The sequence below is a fragment of the Somniosus microcephalus genome, chromosome 31 (assembly GCF_052327205.1).
Source record: "Somniosus microcephalus isolate GS21.2 chromosome 31, FLI_Smic_1.0, whole genome shotgun sequence".
Classification (NCBI taxonomy): Eukaryota; Metazoa; Chordata; class Chondrichthyes; order Squaliformes; family Somniosidae; genus Somniosus; species Somniosus microcephalus.
Window position 1 is genome coordinate 35,778,096 of NC_141017.1, and position 27,593 is coordinate 35,805,688.

The window sequence follows — 27,593 nt, forward strand, 5'->3', positions numbered from 1 at the left end:
GGCTTTCGACAAGGTGCAGTACAATAGGTGACTAGAGCTAGAGTCCTGTGGGATTGAAGGGAAATTCTGGGGTTGGAGAGGAATTGGTTACATTCTTATCGACAAAGGGTTGTCACTGATGGTGTGGGCTGTGACCAGTTACTAGAGGAGTTCCCGCAGGGATCAGGGATAGGGCCGTCATTCTTCAGGATCTGGACCAATGATCTGGATCCAGGCTTTAGGGGTTACTGTCTGCAAGTCCGCAGATGACGCCAGGAATTGTGCTAGTGTCAGAACCCTTGAGGAAGAAAAAAAAGATTACAAGCGGGTCCTGATGCGACGGGGAGCGAGCCTGCACGCGCCGGGTTTTCTGAACCCAAGCCTATCACTTGGGACATTCCTGAGGCCATGGAGCAGCGAGCACCACCATGAACCCTGTTCACAGATCGCCCACCACATTCAAGTGAATTGACCCCATTGAGTGGGAAAGAGACCGAGATGTTTTGGTGCATGAGTGTCGACAGGTTCATGACCAGTGCCGAGAGGCTCGAGTGAAAGCAAACTGAGTAGGAACATACAACATTGATGGGCAGGAAAAGACCAGCTGGTCCATCAAGCCTTCCCCGTGCCATGATGGCCAGGACATCGTGACTAAACACTTCCTCCCCTCACCCACCCCTCCCCACACCCGTCACCCACCCTCTCCCCACACCTCCTACCCCCTCTCCCCACTCCCCTCAACCACCCCCCTCCTCCTCCTCACTCCCCCCACTCCCCTCACCCACCCTCTCCACCTCCCCACTCCCTCTCCCCACTCCCCTCACCCACCACCTCCCCCTCTCCCCCATCCCCTCTCCCCACACCTCCTACCCCCTCTCCCCACTCCCCTCAACCACCTCCCTCCTCCTCCTCACTCCCCTCACCCATCCCTCACCCACCCCTCCCCTCTCCACCTCCCCACTCCCTCTCCCCACTCCCCTCAACCACCTCCCTCCTCACTCCCCCCACTCCCCTCACCCACCCCCTCCCCTCTCCACCTCCCCACTCCCTCTCCCCACTCCCCTCACCCACCCCTCCCCACACCCCTCACCCACCCTCTCCCCCTCTCCCCACACCTCCTACCCCCTCTCCCCACTCCCCTCAACCACTCCCTCCTCCTCCTCACTCCCCCCACTCCCCTCACCCATCCCTCACCCACCCCCTCCCCTCTCCACCTCCTCACACCCTCTCCCCACTCCCCTCAACCACCCCCCTCCTCCTCCTCACTCCCCCCACTCCCCTCACCCATCCCTCACCCACCCCCTCCCCTCTCCACCTCCCCACTCCCTCTCCCCACTCTCCTCCTCCTCACACCCCTCCCCCTCTCCCCACACCCTCTCCCCCCACTCCCCCTCACAGCACCCCCACCCCCCTTACTACACTTTCCCGCCACTCCCCTCACCCACCCCCCTCCTCCTCCTCACTCCCCCCACTCCCCTCACCCATCCCTCACCCACCCCCTCCCCTCTCCACCTCCCCACTCCCCTCAACCACCCCCTACCCCTCTCCACCTCCTCACACCCTCTCCCCACTCTCCTCCTCCTCGCGCCCCTCCCCCTCTCCTCACGCCCCCCTCCTCACACCCCTCACCCTCTCCCCACACCCTCTCCCCCCACTCACCCTCACAGCACTCCCACCCCCCTTACTACACTTTCCCGCCACTCCCCCCACCCTCTCCCCTCCGCCCACCTCCACTCCCACTCCCCCTCCCCTACTCACCCCACTCCCTTATCCGTTCCCCCCAGCCCCCCTCATACCTTCCCCTGCAGCCATGCCGGTTAAATATTAAATACAAAGCGTATGATGAATGTCTATTTTTATTCAATCACATCAAAGCACTGACTAAAAAGGCCACAATACAAAAATACACGGAGCAGGTATATTTCTTTTAAAACTAATGACAATAATTCTTAAATACATTCATTTAATATATATATAGTTTTAAAATTCTTTCAGCTAAACGACTCCACAAAGAATAAACAGTACTGGGATCTTAGCAAATATATAGATATTTCATTTAAGTGCCACTAGCAAAATAAAGTGCAATGATTTAAGGAGTTCACAGTCAACAGTAGCTTAAGATTCAACCCCTTCACAGAACGCGTCACAGTCTTGACTGTTAATGTTTTTGGAATTTTCTAGAAAGTGGTCAGTGCTTTGTTTATTTTTTTCAAATCTAGCCCCGGCCTACCCAAGTCACACAGCGACAGTGCCGGTGACAATGTCACGTTGGGAAAAGAACTTGCATTTCTATAGCACCTTTCACCACATCAGGACGTCCCAAAGCGCTTTACAGCCAATGAAGTACTTTTTGAATTGTAGTCGCTGTTGTAATGTAGGAAACGCGGCAGCCAATTTGCGCACAGCAAGCTCCCACAGACAGCAATGTGATGAATGATCAGTTAATCCATTTTTAGTGATGTTGATTGAGGGATAAATATTGGCCCAGGACACCGGGGAGAACTCCCCTGCTCTTCTTCGAAATAGTGCCATGGGATCTTTTATGTCCACCTGAGAGAGCAGACGGGGCCACGATTTAGCGTCTCATCCGAAAGACGGCCCCTCCGACAGTGCAGCGATCCCTCAGTACTGCCCCGCCGACAGTGAAGCACTCCCTCAGTACTGCCCCTCCGACAGTGAAGCAATCCCTCAGTACTGCCCCTCCAACAGTGCGGCGCTCCCTCAGTACTGCCCCTCCGACAGTGTGGCGCTCCCGCAATACTGCCCCTCCGACAGTGCGGCGCTCCCTCAGTACTGCCCCTCTGACAGTGTGGCGCTCCCTCAATACTGCCCCTCCGACAGTGCGGCGCTCCCTCAGTACCGCCCCTCCGACAGTGCGGCGCTCCCTCAGTACCGCTCCTCCAACAGTGCGGCACTCCCTCAGTACCGCTCCTCCGACAGTGCGGCGCTCCCTCAGTACCGCCCCTCCGACAGTGCGGCGCTCCCTCAGTATCGCCCCTCTGACAGTGCAGCGTTCCCTCAGTACTGCCCCTCCGACAGTGCGGCACTCCCTCAGTACTGCCCCTCCGACACTGCGGCGCTCCCTCAGTACAGCGCTCCCTCAGTACTGCCCCTCCAACAGTGCAGCGCTCCCTCAGTACTGCCCCTGACAGTGTGGCGCTCCCTCAGTACTGCCCCTCCGACAGTGCAGCGCTCTCTCAGTACTGACCCTCCGACAGTGCGGCACTCCCTCAGTACTGCCCCTCCGACAGTGCGGCGCTCCCTCAGTACTGCCCCTCCAACAGTGCGACACTCCCTCAGCACTGCTCCTCCAACAGTGCGGCGCTCCCTCAGTACTGCCCCTCTGACAGTGCGGCGCTCCCTCAGTACTGCCCCTCTGACAGTGCGGCGCTCCCTCAGTACTGCCCCTCCGACAGTGCGGCGCTCTCTCAGTACTGCCCCTCCGACAGTGCAGCGCTCTCTCAGTACTGACCCTCCGACAGTGTGGCACTCCCTCAGTACTGCCCCTCCGACAGTGCAGCGCTCCCTCAGTACTGCCCCTCTGACAGTGCGGTGCTCCCTCAGTACTGCCCCTCCGACAGTGCGGCACTCCCTCAGTACTGCCCCTCCGACAGTGCGGCGCTCCCTCAGTACTGCCCCTCCGACAGTGCGGCATACCCTCAGTACTGCCCCTCCGACAGTGCGGCGCTCCCTCAGTACTGCCCCTCCGACAGTGCGGCACTCCCTCAGTACTGCCCCTCCGACAGTGCGGCATTCCCTCAGTACTGCCCCTCTGACAGAGCGGCGCTCCCTCAGTACTGCCCCTCCGACAGTGCGGCACTCCCTCAGTACCGCCCCTCCGACAGTGCGGCGCTCCCTCAGTACCACCCCTCTGACAGTGCAGCGTTCCCTCAGTACTGCCCCTCCGACAGTGCGGCGCTCCCTAAGTACTGACCCTCCGACAGTGCAGCGCTCCCTCAGCACTGCACTGGAGTGTCAGCCTGGATTTTTGTGCTCAAGTCTCTGGAGCGGGACTTGAAAGCATGACCTTCTGACATCAAAGGCAGGAGTGCTGCCCACTGAGCCACGGCTGACACTGTTTGACGTCTGTGCCCACTGGTTTTAAATATGTTTCTTTAAAGATTTAACTCCAATTCCCGCGACAATGGCCTGGGCTGAGCAGTTCTCTCGGCCAGCTCTCTCACGGGCGAAGACCATTTCGGCGCACGTTGAAGGCAAAAGTTGCACAGCGTTTGCTTCCAACACCATTGGCTTGGAATCCCCGGCAGAAAGCGGGGGAAAAAACTCGCCTGCAAATTTAAAAATAAATATGGGGCAGGAGCGCTCTCACCTGCAACGAGAAAGTGACGGTATTATTTTGGATTGAGATACTTTGTCAAAATGAACCAATATCCTGGCTTTTCCTTTTCACAGGTGCTGGAGAGCCTATCGTGTGTTTTTCAGCAATTTTTGCATAGAATGTACAGCACAGAAACAGGCCATTCGGCCCACTCGAGCCTCCTCCCACTCTACTTCATCTCAACCTATCAGCATACCCTTCCATTCCCTTCTCCCTCATGTGTTTCCCGAGATTCCCCTTAAATGAATCTACCATATTCGCCTCAACCACTCCCTGTGGCAGCGAGTTCCACACTCTCACCACTCTCTGGGTGAAGGGGTTTCTCCTGAATTCCCTGTTGGATTTATTAGTGACCGTCTTATATTGATGCCCTCTAGTTTTGGACTCCGCCACATAGAATCATAGAAATTTACGGCACAGGAGGAGGCCATTCGGCCCATCGTGTCCGTGCCGGCCGACAAAGAGCTCTCCAGCCTAATCCCACTTTCCAGCTCTTGGTCCGCAGCCCTGGAGGTTACGGCACTTCGAGTGCAGATCCAAGTACTTTTTAAATGTGATGAGGGTCTCTGCCTCTACCACCCTTTCAGGCAGAGAGTTCCAGACCCCCACTGCCCTCTGGGTGAAAAAAGTTCTCCTCAACTCCCCTCTAATCCTTTCACCATCTCAGGACATCCCAAAGCTCTTTACAGCCAATTAAGTATTTTTGAAGTGTAGTCACTGATGTAATGTACGAAACGCAGCAGCCCCTCGAGCCTGTTCCGCCATCCAATTAGATCACAGTTGATCTGTATCTTAACTCCATCTACCCGCCTTGGTCCCATATTCCGTAAAGAGGAGGTGTTGAGTGACAGAGAAGGGTGCGGTTTATCATGGGACGTGGTAGTCAATTGGTAAAAAGGTTCCTTTTATTAGGTTGCTGTTCCTTGTCCTAACATGGGCAAAGGGTCTCTTGTTGATTATTTCTGTGAGTTCAGAGGTTCTATGTCATTGATCCCAGGCAGCCGTACCAATGACCTGGTCTTACTGAAGCTGATAAAAACCCTTCTCGTGGCTACCTTGTGCCAAACCATTTGGCTATTCTAATGTGTTGCTCCAAACTTTGGTAGGTCAAAGTATGTTCCTGGGGTGGACATCACCTCTTACAGAAGGTGGGTACTGCAGGGAATTCAGGCCCACAGTGAGCTCCTGGACTAGTGTCGATCGCCTAGATGGTGCGGAGAAGTTGTTTTTTTCTCCAAATCGGCCTGGGTTTTTTATCTGGTATTTTCCGCCTCTCCCAGGAGATCCTATGGTTTCGGGGTGGGGTGGTGAGTGTATATGTCGTGATGCACAAAGTATCGCAATTGTGTGGGACGGGCTGAATGGACCAGAGGGTCTTCACCTGTCCGTTATTGTGCATATGAAACCCCCCCCCCCCCCCGCACCCCACCCCACCATAAACTCCTACTCCGAGTTGGGTTATTGAGGGGCGCCTCCAATGCAGGGCAAGGATCGCCATCACAGGCAGGTACGCTGGTGGAGAGAGTAACCTTGGCCCACACCCGCCCATCTCCCAGTCGCTGGCTACAGACCGGGCTGGACCAAAGCCTGGGCATAAACTGGGGCTCCTCGTCCATCTGTCCAAGGGGCAGGTTGCACGGCGCACAGGGGGAAAACGTAAACGTCAAGAAGGAGTTGGATATATTTCTTAAGGCTAAAGTGATCAAGGGATATGGGGAGAAAGCAGGGACAGGGTACTGAATTTGGATGATCATTCATGATCGCATTGAATGGTGGAACAGGCTTGAGGGGCCGAATGGCCTATTCCTGCTCCTATCCTCTATGTTTCTATGGAGCAAAAAGGAAGGGAACATATTTTTTTTTAAAACACACTCACGTCAACATCAGAACAATTAGGTAGAATCCAAAGGTGCACATCAAAGAGCAGCAACGCCAAGAACCACCACAGCTATAGGCAGCACACCAACACAACTTCAAAGATATTATAGCTCCTACAAAGGAATAGGCCTGTTCAGTGTTTCTGCTTCATGCAGGCTAATATCTAGATCCAGTTGGACAACACTGTCAAAGTAGCGGACATTTAAAAAAACTGTGTTGCCATCTTCTGATCTTGGAAATTCGACGTCAGCCAGTGTTACAACATCCCCCCACCACCCCTCCCGAAAACACGTACAGCAACTTGGGAACTTCTTGTTGTACAGAGACGATTGCAACATTAGACACCATGGCATGTGGCTAGCCAACATAATATTGTTAACTAGTTTCCTTAAGTGTCTTCAGAAGATGGTGGTTTGGCTGTTCTTGCTAAGGTTTACTTTACTTTACTTTACTTTACTACCACTTGACTTTCTGCTCTTCCTTATTTGTGCTAGACGGTACTTTTTTGTTCTTCATTTTTTAAAAATACTTAATCTTCATCATTAGTTCCCTGTTCCACCCCTTCCTCTTCTACGCCAGGTCCTGTGTGGCCAGAAAGGTGGGTTCTGCCAAAGCTGTAGATGTCCCAACAACCTCCACCGCACAAAATGAGACAGCCAGACGGATATCTAGAATGGAATGGCCAACAAACCATCTTTTCTCCCAAGAGGTGACTTACCAGAAGGAAAGCATTCCACCTAGATGGAAACTGGCGTAATTCAGCCCGGCTGTAGCTGGCTGATCTGAGAGTGACCAGGCCAACTTGGAACTCTCAGCCCATTAGTCTCCTGGTAGACCAGCGAGCACTTTACCATCAAGTCACTGGTCTGCAGAATCAGTCAAGGTTCAGGGCATGTGACGCCTCCCCTCCCTGCCTATCGCCCTAAAACCCCATTTAATGCAAGAAGGGGATTCTTTTCTTTCTTGATCAACCTCAAGTGTCGCACAGATCAACTCAAGCCCAAAGAAAGAGATGACTGCACTAGAGAAGGATCAGCCTGTTGTGTGTACAGATACTCTACTGATTATGCAGCTTGGTAGATGACGATGATGATCACCACCACGCAGACGGCTGTGTCCAGTCCTCCATAACTTGAGGTACTTCAATTCAACTTCAGTCTGAATTTCTCAATCCCAATACTCTAAGATCTAAATCAAATCCCAACGGGTTAAAATGGCAATTTGTTTTCTCCTGGTCGACTGAACCCCAGCTGTTCCAAAGAACCCTGAGGGATATAGTCATCGAGTCCAGTTCCGATCTTACCCTCCTCCTCTTGTCTCCCTAGTGTCATTTCCTGCCTTCTGTTCATCCAAAGACGCCTTTATGTTCTTTGAAGGGTTCTTTTGGTCCCCCGTACAACACCCCCTCCCCCGCCCCACCCCGCGTTGAACCAGGCCTGTCCTGATTCATGTCCAGGTAATCAACTACTTCAACAATCTCTTCCAATACGCAGAGGCTGTTTCCATTCAGAACCTGTTGACCGCACTACGCTCCGAGCTCTGAAACGAGCTGATCTCCCAGCGGTCAAACTTGCTCTTGTTGAAGTCAGTCTTTCTCACGACCATTTTGTACACGTTCCTCAGGACTGCACGACGGAGCAGGATGTAGACCCAGGGGTCCAGAATCTGATTCCAACTGGCCATGCGGACCCCGAGGAAGCTTAACCAACGATAGTCCTCGCTGTGCTGGATTCTGATTATAGAGACGGTCACCTGAACGCAAACAAAATGAATGGAAGTTCAGTGAATGGTGCAGAACTGACACAGAATCTACAGCACCGAAACAGGCTGGCCATTCAACCCAACTGGTCCATGCTGGTGTTTATGCTCCGCACCAGCCTCCTCTTCATCTCAACCTATCACCACATCTTTTTTTTATTCGTTCACGGGATGCGGGCATCGCTGGCAAGGCCGGCATTTATTGCCCATCCCTAATCGCCCTCGAGAAGGTGGTGCGTGAGCCGCCTTCTTGAATACAACTGAGTGTCTCGCTCTGCCGTTTTCAGAGGGCAGTTAAGAGTCAACCACATTGTTGTGGGTCTGGAGTCACATACCGGCCAGACCGGGTAAGGGCAGCAGATTTCCTTCCCTAAAGGACATTAGTGAACCAGATGGGTTTGTATGACTATCCGGCAGTTTCATGGTCACCATTACCGATACCAGTTTTTTATTCATAAGAACATAAGAAATAGGAGCAGGAGTAGGCCAATCGGCCCCTCGAGCCTGCTCCGCCATTCAATAAGATCATGGCTGATCTGATCCTAACTGCCAATCCACTATCACAGAACCATCCCCTGAATCTAACAGAATTAGACACACGAAATAGGAGCAGGATCAGGCTACACGGCCCCTGGGCCTGCTCCGCTACCCACAGGGCCATGACCGATCCGAACCTAGACTCATGTCCAAATTCCTGCCCGCTCCCCGTAACCCTTAATTCCCTTTACTTCTAGGAAACTGTCTATTTCTGTTTTAAATTTATGTAATGATGTAGCTTCTACAGCTTTTTGGGGCAGCATATTCCATGGACCTACCACCCTCTGAGTGAAGTAGTTCCTCCTCATCTCAGTTTTGAAAGAGCAGCCCCTTATTCTAAGACTATGCCCCCTAGTTCTAGTTTCACCCATCATCGGGAACATCCTCCCCGCATCCACCCGATCCAACCCCTTCACAATCTTATATGTTTCAATAAGATCGCCTCTCATTCTTCTGAACTCCAATGATCAAATTGTACAGATTTATTAAAATGTCAGGGTGGGATTTGAACTTATGTTTCCAGGTCAATGAGTTTAAACCTACTGGATTACTGGTCCAGTAACATAACCACTGGTGTTTGAGCCTTGTTTCCCTCATGTGTTTATCTAGCCTCCCCTTAAATACTTCGGGCAAGTTACAAATATTTCAGCCACCGTAACACAACTTTCACTTATACAGATCCTTTAATATAAAGCGAATACCCCGAGATACTTTACAAGGAGGGGAGTGGACAAGGAGCAGGGTTTTGGGAGAGGGGTTTACCCACAGGAGGGACACAGTAAGGTGGGCAGGGTAATTCCAGACTGTAGGGGTCAGGTAATGGGGACCAAATCAGGAGCTGTGCTGCTGACCAGAGTTGTGATTTGAACTGATCATTTGTACTAGACTGTTGGCAATGTTAAACTTGTGTATCTGTTAAACTATAACTATTCTGAGAATATGTGATTTGCTACACTGATCACCCTTTGCAAAGGGCTAATTAATCCTTTGAGGAATCAGGTTGTTCCTGTGCGGAGGAAGATCGAGGTCCTCAGAGGTAATTGTTGTAGTTGAATGTATTTAGAAGCATCCGTGGTTGGAAGAGAGATGTTGACCTTGGTCAGGGCTGTGCTGGGATCATGGTTACATAGAGTCTGCAACACAGAAACAGGCCATTCGGCCCACCTGGAGTATTGTGGAGAGCTTTGGTCTCCTTACCTAAGGAAGGATTTCCTTGCCGTAGAGGGAGTGCAATGAGGGTTCCCCAGACTGGTCCCTGGGATGGGGGGGATTGTCCTATGAGGAGAGATTGAGGAGACTAGGCCTATATTCTCTAGAGTTTAGAAGAATGAGAGGTGATCTCATTGAAACGTATAAAATTCTTAAGGGGCTTGACAGGGTAGATGCTGGGAGGATGTTTCCCCCTGGCTGGAGAGTCTAGAACCAGGGGTCACAGTCTCAGAATAAGGGGTCGGCCATTTAGGACTGAGATGAGGAGAAATTTCTTCACTCAGAGGGCGGTGAACCTTTGGAATTCTCTACCCCAGAGGGCTGTGGAGGCTCAGTCGTTGAGTATATTCAAGGCAGAGATCGATAGATTTTTAGATACTAAGGGAATCGAGGGATATGGGGATCGTGCAGGAAAGTGGAGGTGAGGTTGAAGATCAGCCATGATCTAGCTGAATGGCGGAGCAGGCTCGAGGGGCCGTATGGCCGACTCCTGCTCCTAATTCTTATGTTCTTCTGTTCGTAACTGGTCAAAGCCGGTGTTTATCCTCCACACGAGCCTCCTCCCAGCCTATCTTACAGATGATCAAAACCAAAAAAGGATCTACTCCTCATACAAAACTACTGGGCGCGATGTTCGTCGATGAACATTTAATACCTGGGAATCAAATTCATCTCTCCACCACTTTTAACATTTAAAATAAACAAGACAATCTTCCTTCTGTGGGCTTTCCCCCCCCCCCTCCGCCACCCTTCCTGGCACGTCATCCGTTGCTGGTGGGCCCGGGAGTCCTGATATTGGCCAGCCTCAATCTGACGAGCTGTGTCTAGAGAGGCCCGTTTGGCGTCCGGCAACTCGCCGGCCTGGTGTTAACCGGGCCGTAGGCTCAAAACGGCACCAATTAAAACATTTTTTTTATTCGTTCGTGGGATCTGGGTGTTGCTGGCGAGGTCGGCGTTTATTGCCCGTCCCCTAGTTGCCCTCGAGAAGGTGGTGGTGAGCCGCCTTCTTGAACCGTTGCAGTCCGTGTGGTGAAGGTACTCCCAGCAATTGAAAGAAAAGAAAGCATTTGCATTTCTGTAGCGCCTTTCACAACCTCAGCACATCCCAAAGCGCTTTACAGCCAATGAAGTACTTTTTGGAGTATGGTCACTGTTGTAATGCGGGAAACACGGCAGCCAATTTGCGCACAGCAAGCTCCCACAAACAGCAATGTGATAATGACCAGATCATCTGTTTTAGTGATGTTGGTTGAGGGATAAATATTGGCCCGGGTCACCGGGGAGAACTCCCAAAAGTCGGGGGCGAGGGGAAACAGACGTAATTCTATGCAGAATGTGCTTTAAAGTTTGTGTCATAATTCTAGTGGATTCACCAATTCTCTCGGGAAATTTGGCTACTTCAAGCGGGGAAAGTAATTGGGCGGCGCTGAATTCGGGCTTGTAACAGCCCCACTGCAGCACCAGGGGGAGGTGTGGGACCACAGATGGGGGCCAGGCTCACCGAGCTCGCCGGCCGGAAAGCACTGTGCTGGCAGCAAGGAGGTTACTGCACAGCAGGAGAGGGTTTCAGAAATCTTAGCTCACTCCCCCCGCCAATCGCCAGGCCCCACACCAGAGAAGAATCCCAAATGGGAAACAGAAGCGAAAATAAGAGTGAAAAGAAAGACACTTGGATTCCTACAGCGCCTTCCACCACCTCAGCCAACGGAGTACGTTTTCCGAAGTGCGGTCACTGTTGTACTGTGGGAAAGCCGGCAGCCAATTTGTGCACAGCAAGATCCCACGAAAAGCAGTGAGATAAATGACCGGATCATCTGCTCTTTGAAGGATACATTTTGGCCAGGACACCTAACAATGGCTGAGTACCAGCTCGATAGGATACTTAACAACAACAACAATAACCTGTATTTATACAGCACCTCTAACATAGTAAAACGTCCCAAGGCGCTTCACAGGAGCGAATATCAAACAAAATTTGACACCGAGCCACATAAGTTGAAGTTAAGGCAGGTGACCAAAAGCTCGGTCGAAGAGGCAGGTTTTCAGGAGTGTCTTAAAGGAGGAGAGAGAGGTTTAGGCAGGGAATTCCAGAGCTCAGGGCCCAGGCAGCTGAAGGCACGGCCGCCAGTGGTGGAGTGATGGAAATCGGGGATGTTCAAGAGGCCAGAATTGGAGGAGCGCAGAGATCTCGAGGGGGGTTATAGGGCTGGAGGAGGTTACAGAGATAGGGAGGGGTGAGGGCCATGGAGGGATTTGAAAACAAGGATGAGAATTTTTAAAATTGATACGCTGCTGGACCGGGAGCCGATGTAGGTCAGCGAGCACAGTGGGTGATGGGTGAACGGGACTTGGTGCGAGTTCGGACACGGGCAGCCGAGTTTTCGATGAGCTCCAGTTTACAGAGGGTGGAATGTGGGAGGCCAGCTTTGGGAGAGCGTTGGAATAGTCAAGTCTGGAGGTAACAAAGACATAGATGAGGGTTTCAGCAGTCTCAAAGGAGGATAGAGAGGCAGAGAGGTTTAGGGAGGGAATTCCAGAGCTTAGGGCCCAGGCAGCTGAAGGCACGGCCGTCAATGGTGGAGCGATTAAAATTGCGCAAGCGGCCAGAATTGGAGGAACGCCGAGATTCCGGAGGGTTGCAGGGCTGGAGGAGGTGACAGAGATAAGGAGGGATTTGAAAACAAGAATGAGAACAAGGAGGGTTGAGGCCAGTTAAAGTTTCCAAATCACCACCCATAAGGATACCGGGAATCTGAGTCTAAACCTTGTGAATTGGCACATCCTGAGGATAATTGCTTCCTTCCTCCTTTTTAAATGCTTGTTGATTGATGGATTCCTATCTGGTCCGCTGTAATGTGTTGCTGTTTTAGGAACATGTTGAGGCCAATCAGGTGCGGCAGACGTTATGTGTGATATTATCAAGTGTGATGCTATCAAGTGTGATGCGTGCACGGGAGGCAAGGTTTGACTCTAACAGACCTCCCGTGGCATTGCTTATAGCGAGTCAGTAGATAGACTGAGCGTGACATCTCAGGTGTGACCTCGAAACTGTGTCACTTACAACAATGGTGTGCAACACACAATACCTTTAATAGAGATGGACACAGCGCTTAAAGCAGATTATATTAAAAATGTGTTTAATGTGTGTAAAATAGAGTGCATCATTATATAAAATTAACAGGGAATATTTCTTAGTAACAACTTTGCCAGACCTGGGAGGAAATCACTCAAACTGGTGCTTCAAAAAAAGGCTACTAAATCATCTGCTAACACTGTCTCGCCCCCTCCCTATCTCTGTCACCTCCTCCAGCCCTACAACTCTCCGAGATCTCCGCGCATCCTCCAATTTTCAGCGCTCCACCATTGGCGGCCGTGCCTTCAGCTGCCTGGGCCTTAAGCTCTGGAATTCCCTCCCTGAACCTCTCCGCCTCTCTCTCTCTCTTCCCTCCTTTAAGGTGCTACCTCATTGAGCGTGTATTTGGTCAGCTGTCCTAATATCTCCTTTCATAGAAACATAGAAGATAGGAGGAGTCAGCCATTCGGCCCCTCGAGCCTGTTCTGCTATTTAATGAGATCATGGCTGATCATCCAAATTCAGTACCCGGTCCCTGCCTTCTCCCCATATCCCTTGATCCCTTTAGCCTTAAGAAATATATCCAACTCCTTCTTGAATATATTTAATGAATTGGCCTCAACTGCCTTCTGTGGTAGAGAATTCCACAGGTTCACCACTCTCTGGGTGAAGAAATTCCTCCTCATCTCAGTCCTAAATGGCTTACCCCTTATCCTTAGACTATGACCCCTGGTTCTGGACTCCCCCGCCATCGGGAACATCCTTCCTGCATCTAGTCTGTCTAGTCCTGTTAGGATTTTATAAGTTTCAATGAGATCGCCTCTCATTCTTCTAAACTCCAGCGACAAATTTAGTCCGATAATTGCTCCTACGATGCGCCTTGGGATGTTTTACTATGTTAGAGGCGCTGTAGCAATGGTTGTAGAAATCTATTTTTTTAAAAACACGTTAGGTGAGGGATTAACTTTTTATGTAACATTACATGATATTCCCAATACCCACCAGCAGAGGGCTCCAGCAGATGCAGGAGACCATCATGATCCCAATCAGCTGTACGACCATTTCAATGTCGTGGGACTTGGCCCTTCGATTGCAGTTCTTCTTTTTAATCCTGGCCTGTATGAGTGTCACTCCGCTGATGGTGTTGCAGATCAAGGATATCAAAAGGGCCGTCACTCCGAGGAATGAGAAGAGCAGGGCAAAGACGTCCTCTGTCCAGTGGCTGTTGGGGCCCACGCTGATGAAGCACCAGGTCTCTGGCCACTGGACACCATACCTGCCCACGTTTACCAACGGCAGCAAAGCCACCGAGCCGGCGAAGAGCCAGAGGCAGATGACCGCCAGCTTAGTCCTTGTGGAGGTCACCGCTGCTGAATGGAGGAGGGGCCTGGTCACGCCGACGCAGCGCTCAATCGCCATGATGCACCCGAGGAAGAGCGGGCACAGGCCAAAGAACACCAAGCAGCCCCCCAGAAACTGGCACATGGGACCGGCACCGTCTATTTTCTTGGAGTAGAGGCGGAGGACCAAAGCACCGGGGATGACGTGGCCAGCGAAGTCCGTCAGCACCAGACTGCTGGCAAAGAGCAGGAAGGTGGCTTTGGACCTCCTGCGGAACCTGGCGTAGGACTTGATCAGAATGACGAGAGCGATGATGTTCGACAAGGCCCCCAGGGTCATGGAGAAGATGGGGACAGCGACAGACTTAGAAGAGGGCGCGGCTACCTCTGAGCAGAGCAGAGTGCTGGCGTTGGCTTGAGGCAGGCTGCTGTTGTCAGTCGAGCTGCTGATAGTGTTAACGTGGTCTTGATAGAGCAGCGTCATGTTGGCATACTGACCCATGATGCATTTCACCACCTCCATAACCCACGCAGGTCCATCTATGCAGCTATCAACAGGGAAATTAATAGTGTTAAATAAATAAAAACTAGCACAGGATGAAGTATAAGCTCACTTGATCAGAAAGTTATTCATTTGAGAACCATAAGAACATAAGACCATAAGAACTAGGAGCAGGAGTCAGCCATTCGGCCCCTCGAGCCTGCTCCGCCATTCAATAAGATCATGGCTGATCATCGACCTCAACTCCACTTTCCTGCCCGATCTCCATTTCCCTTGATTCCCCTAGAGTCCAAAAATCTATCGATCTCAGCCTTGAATATACTCAACGACTGAGCCTCCACAGCCCTCTGGGGCAGAGAATTCCAAAGATTCACAACCCTCTGAGTGAAGAAATTCCTCCTCATCTCAGTCTTAAATGGCCGACCCCTTATCCTGAGACTATGCCCCCTAGTTCTAGACTCTCCAGCCAGGAGAAACAACCTCTCAGCATCTACCCTGTCAATCCCCCTCAGAATCTTGTATGTTTCAATGAGATCACCTCTCATTCTTCTAAACTCCAGAGAGTATCGGCCCAATCTACTCAATCTCTCCTCATAGGACAACCCTCTCAGCCCAGGAATCAATCACTGCCTGAAAGGGCGGTGGAAGCAGATCCAATAGTAACTTTGAAGCGGAGAAAATTTGCAGGGGCTCTGGGGAAAGAGCAGGGGGGCAGTGGGACTAATTGGAGAGCTCGTTCAAAGAGCCGGCACAGGCACGACGGGCCGAATGGCCTCCTTCTGTGCTGTAAGAATCTATGATTCTAATTCATCTTATTTCACAAGAGGTCATTGCGGTCCAATTGCCCTGGCCATTCCAGACTGCCTGATTGAGGAGCAGGTGCCTTGGCTTGTCCTGCAGTTAATGAAGAATTGTATTGAGAAATGGGAAGCCTCTATTGCGTCTGCCTGCCAACTGTGCCTCTTGTCTTCTGAAGACAGAATGAGTTTATCCAGTGGGTGGCAAAGCCGCGGGGAGCAGAGAAAGACCTCAGACTTGACTCGCCTGTGCTGGGTTAGCCTGGGTGGCAGCAATGAGAGGCGCAGTCTCAAAGCCCATGGGTTAGCGAGGGAATAAGAACATAAGAACATAAGAAATAGGAGCAGGAGTAGGCCAATCGGCCCCTCGAGCCTGCTCCACCATTCAATAAGATCATGGCTGATCTGATCCTAACCTCAAATCTTCTATCACTCTGCATCCACCCGAACCCATGTGATCTCCCGGGAGAGGCGAAAAACCAGATAAAGACCCAATGGCCAATTTGGGAGAAAAAAATCTGGGAAATTCCTCTCCGACCCATCTAGGCGATCGAAATTCTTCCAGGAGATCACTCTGTCCCTATATTTTCTACAGTACTTACCTTCTGTAAAGGCGATCTCCACCCCAGCCAGGAACAGGAATAAAACCATCTCCTGAAATCTAACAGAATTAGAACACAGTAGGAGCAGAACAAGGCTACACGGCCCCTGGGCCCGCTCCACTACCCACAGGGCCATGACCATTCCGAACCCAGACTCATGTCCAATTTCCTGCCCGCTCCCCGTAACCCTTAATTCCCTTTACTTCTAGGAAACTATCTATTTCTGTTTTAAATTTATTTAATGATGTAGCTTCCACAGCTTTCTGGGGCAGCAAATTCCACAAACCTACCACCCTCTGAGTGAAGAAGTTTCTCCTCATCTCAGTTTTGAATGAGCAGCCCCTTATTTTAAGATTATGCCCCCTAGTTCTAGTTTCACCCATCATTGGGAACATCCTCACCGCATCCACCCGATCAAGCCCCTTCACAATCTTATATGTTTCAATAAGATCGCCTCTCATTCTTCTGAACTCCAATGAGTAGAGTCCCAATCTACTCAACCTCTCCTCATATGACCACCCCCTCATCCCCGGGATTAACCAAGTGAACCTTCTTTGTACTGACTCGAGAGCAAGTATGTCTTTTCTTAAGTATGGACACCAAAACTGTATGCAGTATTCCAGGTGCGGCCTCACCAATACCTTGTACAACTGCAGCAATACCTCCCTGTTTTTATATTCCAACCCCCTAGCAATAAAAGCCAACATTCCATTGGCCTTCTTAATCACTTGCTGCACCTGCATACTAACTTTTTGAGTTTCGTGCACCAGGACCCCCAGATCCCTTTGTACTACAGTACTTTCCAGTTTCTTGCCATTAAGATAATAACTTGCTCTATGATTTTTCCTGCCAAAGTGCATAACCTCACACTTTCCAGTATTGTATTCCATCTGCCAAATCTCTGCCCACTTACTTAGCCTGTCTATGTCCCTTTGCAGGTTTTTTATGTCCTCCTCACTCACTACTTTCCCTCCCATCTTTGTATCATCTGCAAACTTTGATATGTTACACTCGGTCCCCTCCTCCAAATCGTTAATATAGATTGTAAAGAGTTGGGGACCCAGCACTGACCCCTGCGGAACACCACTAGTTACTGGTTGCCAATCTGAGAACGAACCATTTATCCCAACTCTCTGCTTTCTGTTAGAGAGCCAATCCTCCACCCACGCCAGAATATTACCCCCAATCCCGTGATTTTTTATCTTGAGCACAGTGTCCTCTTCCTAATTCCTTATCAAGCTACTTATCCTGGAAGTGAGTGCATGTGTAGAGTGACCCTTTCACCTGAAGCTTCCCTCTTGGAACTTGCCTATTCCCACCAGAAGGGATTGGTCTTGTTTCCAATGTTGTTTTCCACTTACTCGCTATCAAAAGGGAACTGGACTCTTCATACACCTCTTCCCGTTTATACCCAGCCGCTAGATAATGGCTTCCCAGCGGAGGCGGTGCGTGTCTGCACTGATCTTTATTCAGTTAATTGTATGAGGCGGGACAGCTGTGAAACGCATCTTGAAGAAACAGAGGAAGAATCAGTCGCAAATATGTTTTGAAATCTGACCAAGGCTGGCGGGAATTAAAGGGACACTCCAAAACAAAGTGTAAACCAAGCATAAGAAGGCAAGAGGGGCATCATTTTTAACCCAACCCGCTGGCGGGACCGGGAGGCACCCCGCCCGATTTCACTCTCCGTTGAGGTCAATATTGGGCGGGGTGGAAAACCGCGTTCCACCCGGTCCCATGGAGCTCCCACACAGCCAGTTAAAATTAAACCCAAGATAACCTGTTCAGAGAAAAGGCCCTTCATCCCATCAGCCAGAAACCTGATTCTGTCACGGATCTCCCTGTTAGTTTAGGTGCTGGCTCTGAGGTATGAAGCTAATTGCCCTTCTCTGCACTCTCTCCAATGTGTATGAGGCCAGACCAGCGCTTGAATAAGCCTATCACTATCCCTTGTATAAATCTATCCCTCTGGCTATTACCCCATGGATCTTGTCCGCATTCTGCACTCCTGCTATACACTAAGCTGACCATTCCTGCTAGTTCTCCCCCACATCCCGCTCGCATATTTTGTCCCGAAGAATACCATTAAACTTATTGCCCTCCCCTAGTCTCATCACTTGGCATGACCAGCAAGGTCTGAGAATTTATAGATACTCTCTTAATCAATATTATAATTAAGCTTCCGATCAGAACCAGACCAGGGGTGGGGGCGATCAGTCTGCAAGTCATTATATGTCGGAACAGGAGGAGGCCATTCAGCCGCTGGAGCCTGTTATAGAGTCATAGGGGGAGAAATTCGATTGGTTGCGTCACTGATTAACGCCTAAAGAGGCCGAGAAGTGGGGCGTTAGCCAATTTCCGGGCGGGCGCAAGGCGCCTAGCGCCTCGCCCCATATTGAGCATGCATTTAGCGCCGGCGCTAAATCTTAGCGCCCGCTCATGGGCGCAGGCTGATTATGATGTCATTTGAGTGTGCAACGCCTTTTTGGTGCCCCGGACTGGAAATTCAGTGGCGCCCCCTCCGTAGCGCCTGGCGCTAATAGTGACAGCTTACCTGGGCCTTACCAAGTCGCTCTCGGGCTGGAGGAGCGTTATTTAAAGGGGACTGGTGTGGTTTAAAAGCGGCAGCCATTTTTGGTGCACAACTTCCTCGAGAGCTGCAAAGAGTTGCTGAGCTGCACACTGAGAGCCATCTGACCACTGAGCCAGCGCAGGCAGATGATCTTCAGCCTTCTGACCATCACCTTGCTATTGGTGAGCCTTGACAATGGGGAACCTGCCTGTGGGCACTTATTATGGGGGCTGCATTGGAGGGGAACGTCCTGCTGCTGAATCATCTGGAAAGGGCACTGAGACACTGGGAGAGGGGGGCGGGCATGGCCAGACGGAGGAGGGCCAACAGACGTCGCCACAGCAGACCTTACGCTGGCAGGGTTTTCCGACAGCAGTTTTCCTATATGAACATGCCGGAGGAGCAGTGTGTCAGAGGGCTGCGATTTAGAAAGGAGGTGGTGACTGAGCTGTGCCAGCTGCTTCAGCCAGATCTGCAGCCTCAGATAAGGTGCAGGACATCTCTGTCGGTGGCTGAGAAGATGCCAGGTGGCCTGAACTTCTACGCGAGTGGCTCTTCTCAGGCTGCGCGTCAGAGGTTGATCAGAAGTAGCTTCTAGGCCCCTCTCACGGAATGCTTGCTGCCATTCCAAGAACAGGAATGGAATGGGTCTGATACCCCCAAGCCTGTGAAGGGCAAGATGCATGTAAATAGCAGGTATGGCCATTGTAAATGAAGAAAGTGTTTCATTACACAAAATGTGGTTCCTTCAAACATGAGAAAGCTATGGCAACAGAAAGCAAAACTAATACACTGACACATAACTGGCTCTCACACCCGGGAGACTGTCCAAAACATAAATCACATTCCGACCATCTTCCTTGGCCTTGATTCCACTGCGCCAACCAAAGCATCCAATGCCCCATCAGTGAGGCGTTCCGCCCTCTGCCTCACCCTTTCCATGTCTTGCTAGGCTGGTGCGCCACAGGTAGGCTCCCACCGCTTTGAAGGCCTACAAGGTAGTGAGTGTGTCTGGTGATGCCAATTGACCTGCCCCTTTAAGAGCTGGCCGGCGCCACTGTGTCTCAGGGAAAGTGATTATTGAAAGCACCTGCGCTGCACCCCGTCGCCGCTAAATTGGGTTGCACCCCCGGGTTAGCACCTTAAGAGCCTTGTGCAGCGCCTGATTTAGCGCCGCAATCACCCTCAGGGGCGCAACGACCCAATATCGCGCCAGGTGGCGCTAAATCGCAACTGGCGCTAGGCTTTGCGCTTCACCAGAACTAGCGCCCCAAACGGGGCTATACCCAATTTCTAGGCCATAGAGTCATAATGGCGCAGAAGGAGGCCATTCGGCCCATCGAGTCTGTGCCGGCTCTCTGTAGAGCAATCCAGTCAGTCCCATTCCCCCGCTCTATCCCCATAGTTTATTTCCCTCAAGTGCCTATCCAGTCTCCCCTTGAAAACATTGAGTGTCTCCGCTTCCACCACTTCCGTCGGCAGCGAGTTCCAGGTCCTCACCACTCGCTGCGTAAAAAGGTTTTTCCTCACATCCCCCCCCTGTATCTCTTGCCCAAAACCTTAAATCTGTGTCCCCTAGTCCTTGTACCATCAACTAGTGGGAACAGCCTTTCCCCGCCTAGCCTATCCAAACCCGTCATAATCTTGTACACCTCGATCAAATCACCCCGCAACCTCCTTTGCTCTAATGAAAATAAATCCAGCTTCTCCAGCCTGTCCTTGTAACTAAGATCCCCCATCCCCAGAACCATTCTGGTAAACCCACCATGCAATCAGATCATGTTGTTGATCTATATCTTCACTCCATCTACCCGCCTTGGTTCCGTAACCCTTGACCCCTTTACCCAACAAAAATGTATCCACCTCAGCTTTGAAATTTTCACTTGACCCCTCAGCTTCAACAGCATTTTGGGATTGTCCAACAGGGCAATGAAGAGTCTGTTCGCTTCTCGACAGGCGGTGGCTCTGCGAGGGTGGACATGTCGGAGCAATGATGGGGGGCGGGTCAGTGGAAGGCCAGGTCATGAAGCCTCCAACCTGATTTGGCAAACCCTACCTTGGCTGCGGGCTATTCTCAGTAGAAAGCATCTCCCACCTCGGAGGGGCAGTACCGAGGGAGCGCCGCACTGTCGGAGGGGCAGTACTGAGGGAGCGCTGCACTGTCGGAGGGGCAGTACTGAGGGAGCGCTGCACTGTCGGAAGGGCAGTACTGAGGGAGTGCCGCACTGTTGGAGGGGCAGTACTGAGGGAGTGCCGCACTGTCGGAGGGGCAGTACTGAGGGAGCGGCGCACTGTCGGAGGGACAGTACTGAGGGAGCGCCGCACTGTCGGAGGGGCAGTACTGCGGGAGCGCCGCATGGTCGGAGGGGCAGTACCGAGGGAGCGCCGCACTATCGGAGGGGCAGTACCGAGGGAGCGCCGCACTGTCGGAGGGGCAGTACTGAGGGAGCGCCGCACTGTCGGAGGGGCAGTACTGAGGGAGCGCCGCACTGTCGGAGGGGCAGTACTGAGGGAGCGCCGCACTGTCGGAGGGGCAGTACTGCGGGAGTGCTGCACGGTCGGAGGGGCAGTACCGAGGGAGCGTCGCACTGTCGGAGGGGCAGTACTGAGGGAGCGCTGCACTGTCGGAGGGGCAGTACTGAGGGAGCGCCGCACTGTTGGATGGGCAGTACTGAGGGAGCGCCGCACTGTCCGAGGGGCAGTACTGAGGGAGCGCTGCACAGTCGGACGGGCAGTACTGAGGGAGTGCTGCACTGTCAGAGGGGCAGTACTGAGGGAGCGCCGCACTGTCGAAGGGACAGTACTGAGGGAGCGCCGCACTGTCGGAGGGGCAGTACTGAGGGAGCGCTGCACTGTCGGAAGGGCAGTACTGAGGGAGCACTGCACTGTTGGAGGGGCAGTACTGAGGGAGCGCCGCACTGTTGGAGGGGCAGTACTGAGGGAGCGCTGCACTGTCAGAGGTGCAGTACTGAGGGAGCGCTGCACTGTTGGAGGTGCGTCTTTTGGATGAGATGTTAAACCGAGGTCCCGTCTGCTCTCTCAGGTGGATGTAAAAGATCCCATGGCACTATTTCGAAGAAGAGCAGGGGAGTTCTCCCCGGTGTCCTGGGGCCAATATTTATCCGTGTGAGTGTGAGTGAGTGTGAGTGTGTGAGTGAGTGTGAGTGTGTGAGTGTGTGTGTGTGTGTGAGTGTGAGCCGGTGTCTCTGTGTGTGTACGGATATGTGAAAGAGTCACACAGAATGATCGGTGAGTTGAGAGGTAAATCCTTCAGAATGAATATACTTCATGTTTATTTTAACTCAGTTCTGCTCCTTTGTCTGTTCCGTCCACAGCTTAGAATGTGCACGGGACACTTTGTTTCATTTCTGACACTTTAAGGATCCAGAAGTTATTTCCTTTTTTTCCCAAACAACATTCCTGTTACTCAGGGATTAGTAGACGATACTCAGTCTGACTCTTGTGGTTTTTTTATTAATTCCTATAATAAAGTGAATTGTAATCAACGCTTGCTGTGCTTTGTGCTGGATCGTGGGGCTGATGGTTCATTAGACACACGAAGCTTTGACCGCGCTCGATCAGCTCCGATGGATGGGTCACATTGTCCACATGCCCGATACGAGACTTCCAAAACAAGCGCTCTACTCGGAGCTCCGACACGGCAAGAGAGCCCCAGGTGGGCAGAGGAAACGCTTCAAGGACACCCTCAAAGCCTCCTTGAAAAAGTGTAACATCCCCACCGACACCTGGGAATCCCTGGCCCAAGACCGCACAAAGTGGAGGAGAAGTATCCGGGAAGGCGCCGAACACCTCGAGTCTCTTCACCGGGAGCAAGCGGAAGCCAAGCGCAAACAGCGCAAGGAGCGCACGTCAACCCAAGAACCCCACCCACCCGCCCCTTCAACCACCGTCTGCCCCACCTGTGACAGAGACTGTAGGTCCTGCACTGGACTCATCAGTCACCTGAGAACTCATTTTTAATGTGGAAGCAATTCATCACAGTTCCGAGGGACTGCCTGGGACTCACGGAGATGGCCAAGAAATGTTATTGTTATAAAACGCAGGGTCATTGGTGGACAGGTGGTTCTTTGCGTGTGGATCTGTTACAATCTCTTGTTTCACATAACGACTAGGCACATGGGCTTATGTGAGTGACTATGTGTGTGAGTGTGAGTGTGTGTGAGTGTGAGTGTGAGTGTGTGAGTGTGAGTGTGTGAGTGAGTGTGAGTGTGAGTGTGTGAGTGAGTGTGAGTGTGAGTGAGTGTGAGTGTGTGGGTGTGAGTGTGTGGGTGTGAGTGTGTGAGTGTGTGTGAGTGAGTGTGAGTGTGTGAGTGTGAGTGAGTGTGAGTGTGTGAGTGTGAGTGAGTGAGTGTGAGTGTGTGAGTGTGAGTGTGAGTGTGTGTGTGAGTGTGTGGGTGTGAGTGTGAGTGTGTGTGAGTGTGAGTGTGTGAGTGTGAGTGACTGTGAGTGTGTGTGAGTGTGAGTGTGTGTGTGAGTGTGAGTGTGAGTGTGTGTGAGTGTGTGTGTGTGAGTGTGAGTGAGTGTGAGTGTGTGAGTGTGTGTGTGTGTGAGTGTGTGTGTGTGTGAGTGTGTGTGTGTGTGAGTGTGAGTGTGTGTGTGTGTGAGTGTGTGTGTGAGTGTGTGTGTGTGAGTGTGAGTGTGTGAGTGTGAGTGTGAGTGTGTGAGTGTGTGTGAGTGTGAGTGTTCCCCGCACTCTCTGTCACTTGTTTTTTCTCTTCCTCTGTCTCTGTCTGTCTCTGTCTCTGTCTGTCTCTGTCTGTGTCTCTGTCTGTCTCTGTGTCTCTGTCTGTGTCTCTGTCTGTCTGTGTCTCTGTCTGTGTCTGTGTCTCTGTCTGTGTCTGTCTCTGTCTGTGTCTCTGTCTGTGTCTCTGTCTGTCTCTGTCTGTGTCTCTGTCTGTCTCTGTCTGTGTCTCTGTCTGTCTCTGTCTCTGTCTGTCTCTGTCTGTCTCTGTCTGTCTCTGTCTGTGTCTCTGTCTGTCTCTGTCTCTGTCTGTCTCTGTCTGTCTTTCTCTGTCTCTTTCTTTTTGTCATCCTTTCCCTTGTCACTTTCTCTTTCTCCCAAGTTGTTTCACTCTCTGTGCCTTGTCTTTGTCTTGTCACTGTATTTAGACTGACTCCTTTTTTTCCCCTCGATATTTTCTCTCTCCCTCCATTTCGTTCTTTCGTTCATTCGCTTTTTCTTTTATTCTTTCTAGCTCTTTGTTTTCCTGCGGGCCAGCAATGTAATTCGCAGTGATGTCAATTCCCTCCTGTGGTCAGTCAACAGGAGGGGGGTTGTGTGTCCCCACTTCCTTCCCCCTGACAGATGCACAGCACAGACACCACACCACAACTAAACCTCCCGACTCCTGAGACTCTCACGGTGCATAAAACCCAGTAAATTGACGAGTTCAACTCTCTGGTATGGAAACAGCGCCCCCAACACCTTTACATAGGAAATTTCCATTACAATTGTGAACACGGGAGTGGCGGAGAACAGATCCTTCAAATCTAAAATGGATAAATGGGCTGGCGAAAAGAAAGATAGAACTAGCATTTATATAGCGCCTTTCACGACCACAGGATGCCCCAAAGCGCTTCACAGCCAACCATATACTTTTAAAGTGCAGTCACTGTTGTAGCGTAAGAAACGCGGCAGCTAATTTGTGCACAGCAAGCTCCCACAAAACAGAAATGCTATGAATGACCAGATAATCTGATTTTTAGTGGTGTTGATTGAGAAGTAAATATTGGCCATGATACCAGAGAGAGAACTCCCCTGCTCTTCTTCGAAATAGCACAATGGGATCTTTTACATCCACCTGAGAGAGCAGATGTGGCATCTGAAAGATGGCACTTCCGACAGTGTAGTGCTCCCTCAGTACTGCCCCTCTGAGTGCAGCGCTCCCTCAGTGCTGCCCCTCCGACAGTGCGGAGCTCCCTCAGTTCAGCCCCTCCGACAGTGCAGCACCCCCTCAGTACTGCTCCTCCGCCAGTGCGGCGCCCCCTCAGCACTGCCCCTCCGACAGTGCGGCTCTCCCTCAGTACTGCCCCTCCGACAGTGCAGCGCTCCCTCAGTGCTGCCCCTCTGACAGTGCGGAGCTCCCTCAGTTCAGCCCCTCCGACAGTGCAGCACCCCCTCAGCACTGCTCCTCCGCCAGTGCGGCGCCACCTCAGCACTGCCCCTCCGACAGTGCGGCTCTCCCTCAGTACTGCCCCTCCGACAGTGCAGCGCTCCCTCAGTGCTGCCCCTCTGACAGTGCGGAGCTCCCTCAGTTCAGCCCCTCCGACAGTGCAGCACCCCCTCAGCACTGCTCCTCCGCCAGTGCGGCGCCACCTCAGCACTGCCCCTCCGACAGTGCGGCTCTCCCTCAGTACTGCCCCTCCGACAGTGCAGCGCTCCCTCAGTGCTGCCCCTCTGACAGTGCGGAGCTCCCTCAGTTCAGCCCCTCCGACAGTGCAGCACCCCCTCAGCACTGCTCCTCCGCCAGTGCGGCGCCACCTCAGCACTGCCCCTCCGACAGTGCGGCTCTCCCTCAGTACTGCCCCTCCGACAGTGCAGCGCTCCCTCAGTACTGCCCCTCCGACAGTGCGGCACTCCCTCAGTACTGCCCCTCCGACAGTGCAGCACTCCCTCAGTACTGCCCCTCCGACAGTGCGGCACTCCCTCAGTACTGCCCCTCCGACAGTGCAGCGCTCCCTCAGTACTGCCCCTCCGACAGTGCGGCACTCCCTCAGTACTGCCCCTCCGACAGTGCAGCACTCCCTCAGTACTGCCCCTCCGACAGTGCGGCACTCCCTCAGCACTGCACTGGAGTGTCTGCCTGGATTTTTGTGCTCCAGTCTTTGGAGTGGGACTTGAACCCACGACCTTCTGACTCAGAGGCGAGAGTGCTGCCCACTGAGCCACAGGCTGACAAACTTAGGGTCAAGAGATGTTCCATCACTCATTAGGTTTCTCCAAATCTACTCCACGAGATGTCGCAGGGATTAAAATATGAAAATGCAGGAACTACTCGATAACCGGAATAAAAGCTGAGTGCGCACAAACCCAGCGCTGGCTCGCTGCGCGAAACACAAAGCTGAAGTTTCTCCTTTCATTACACGAGCGACGGATGATCATTTTAGCAGAAAGTGAAAGTCAGGAGCAATGCGGCAGGGAAACACGCGTGACGGCCCCAGTGGGAGGGAAACACGCGTGACGGCCCCAGTGGGAGGGAAACACGCGTGACGGCCCCAGCGGGAGGGAAACACACGTGATGCCCCCAGCGGGAGGGAAACACACGTGATGCCCCCAGCGGGAGGGAAACACACGTGACGGCCCCAGCGGGAGGGAAACACACGTGATGCCCCCAGCGGGAGGGAAACACACGTGATGCCCCCAGCGGGAGGAAAACATGTGTGACGCCCCCAGCGGGAGGAAAACATGTGTGACGCCCCCAGCGGGAGGAAAACATGTGTGACGCCCCCAGCGGGAGGGAAACACACGTGACGCCCCCAGCGGGAGGAAAACACGCGTGACGCCCCCAGCGGGAGGAAAACATGTGTGACGCCCCCAGCGGGAGGAAAACACGCGTGACGCCCCCAGCGGGAGGAAAACACGCGTGACGCCCCCAGCGGGAGGAAAACATGTGTGACGCCCCCAGCGGGAGGGAAACACGCGTGACGCCCCCAGCTTTTATTCATTCTTAGAACCATACAGCACAGAAAGATTAGTCCCACTCCCCCCCCCCCCGCTCTTTCCCCACAGCCCTGCAAATTTCTCCTTTTCAAGTATTTATCCAATTCTCTTTTGAAAGTTACTATTGAATCTGCTTCCACCGCCCTTTCAGGCAGCGCGTTCCAGATCACAACAACCCGCTGCGTAAAAATTAATCTCCTCGTCTCCCCTCTGGCTCTTTGGTCAATCAGCATAAATCTGTGTCCTCTGGTTACCGACCCGCCTGCCACTGGAATCTTCTTAATTACAGGAGCTATTTTATTTGCAAACTTACCTTTATCCCTTTTCCTCTCCTCGGGAGGTCCGGCTCGCAGACGGCAAGGGACAGGAGCCGCTGCACAAAGGTCGGTCCCCAAAGTTTCACCCTGCCAGGCACTGCGGTCCCTCTTTCGGAAAGACTCCGCCTGTGGGAATGAGCTCAGGATCCCGGGCTGCGGAGAGCTGCTCCTCTCCTACGGTTGCGGGTCGGCAGGGATGGGACGGGGGGAAGAGGAGGGAGAGGCAGGACCCACCACCCGGAGGGTGAGGGCACGCCCGCCTGAGAGAGAGAGAGAGGCTGCGGGGGGTGGGCAGGGAGGGGTGGGGGGGGGGGGCGAAGCAAAAGACCTCAAACTGCAGGCTTTGAAGTTCACCACATTCAACTCTGTGTCTCTCACACACACACACACACAAAAACACTTCCTACAGCAGAGCAAAAAGCATTTGTGGTTTCTCTGACCTTCCTTGCAGGCTTGCGGAAGAGAGGGGGGAAGGGACGAATGGAACCGCTTTCCTTTTCAAGTTTCCTGTAGAAAAGGTTGTGAACGAGGTCTCAGGGAATCTGCCCCTTAGCTGTCACTGCCAAACCTTCAGTGACAGTTCCCTGCTGGGCAGCGCTGGTCTCCAATTCATCTCCCCGGTGTGTAAGATCGCAGCTTGTCCTTTTGCGAGTGAGACCTCTTTTCTCTTTTAAGGCACAGAGTGGGAGCTTTAGCCGGCGGGGAGAGAGCAATTTTCACCGTCTCCTTCAGCCTCTGTGTCTGTCTCTCCGGCGCTTGTAGCAGCTTGTCTACAAGAACCAGTCCTGACTTTGACTCACTCTCTCTCTCTCTGGCAGCTCCTGTGAAGCCCTTTATAACCAGCCCCTTTCCACAGCTCCCCTGCTCACAGCCAATAGGGGGAGGATCCCAGCTTCCAGACCACAATGAAATATTGCAGGCAGCCACGTTCAAAAGCTCTCAGTTCAATCTCACTTCAGATCGACCAACTTCCTGAGTGTGCAGAAACAAATTTAAAAAAAATCCTGTT

At 52.3% G+C, this 27,593-nt stretch overlaps 1 protein-coding gene across 2 annotated transcripts; it reads right to left on the reverse strand.

The window, feature by feature from the left end:
• Positions 1–1,817: 1,817 nt before the first annotated feature.
• LOC147097738 (prostaglandin E2 receptor EP1 subtype-like) lies at positions 1,818–27,384 on the reverse strand. Of its 2 annotated transcripts, none has more exons than XM_085971786.1 (3): positions 27,025–27,384; positions 13,776–14,661; positions 1,818–7,948 (listed from the first exon to the last, which is right to left on the reverse strand). In XM_085971786.1, exons 2-3 carry the CDS (start codon positions 14,634–14,636, stop codon positions 7,703–7,705), a joined length of 1,107 nt encoding a protein of 368 aa, XP_085827912.1. In that variant the 5' UTR covers positions 14,637–14,661; positions 27,025–27,384; the 3' UTR covers positions 1,818–7,702. The 2 variants fall into 2 exon arrangements, with proteins under 2 accessions (XP_085827912.1, XP_085827911.1); XM_085971785.1 differs by having other exon boundaries at positions 26,581–27,384.
• Between the last annotated feature and the right edge of the window lie 209 nt (positions 27,385–27,593).

Bases quoted from the DNA above. Each gene is read 5' to 3' on its own strand.
- LOC147097738 (XM_085971786.1), bottom strand. From the start codon at position 14,636: ATGGAGGTGGTGAAATGCATCATGGGTCAGTATGCCAACATGACGCTG. The intron at 7,949-13,775 runs GTGGGTATTGGG...GTTTGCGTTCAG, and splicing joins TCTGCTGGAGCCCTCTGCTG to GTGACCGTCTCTATAATCAG.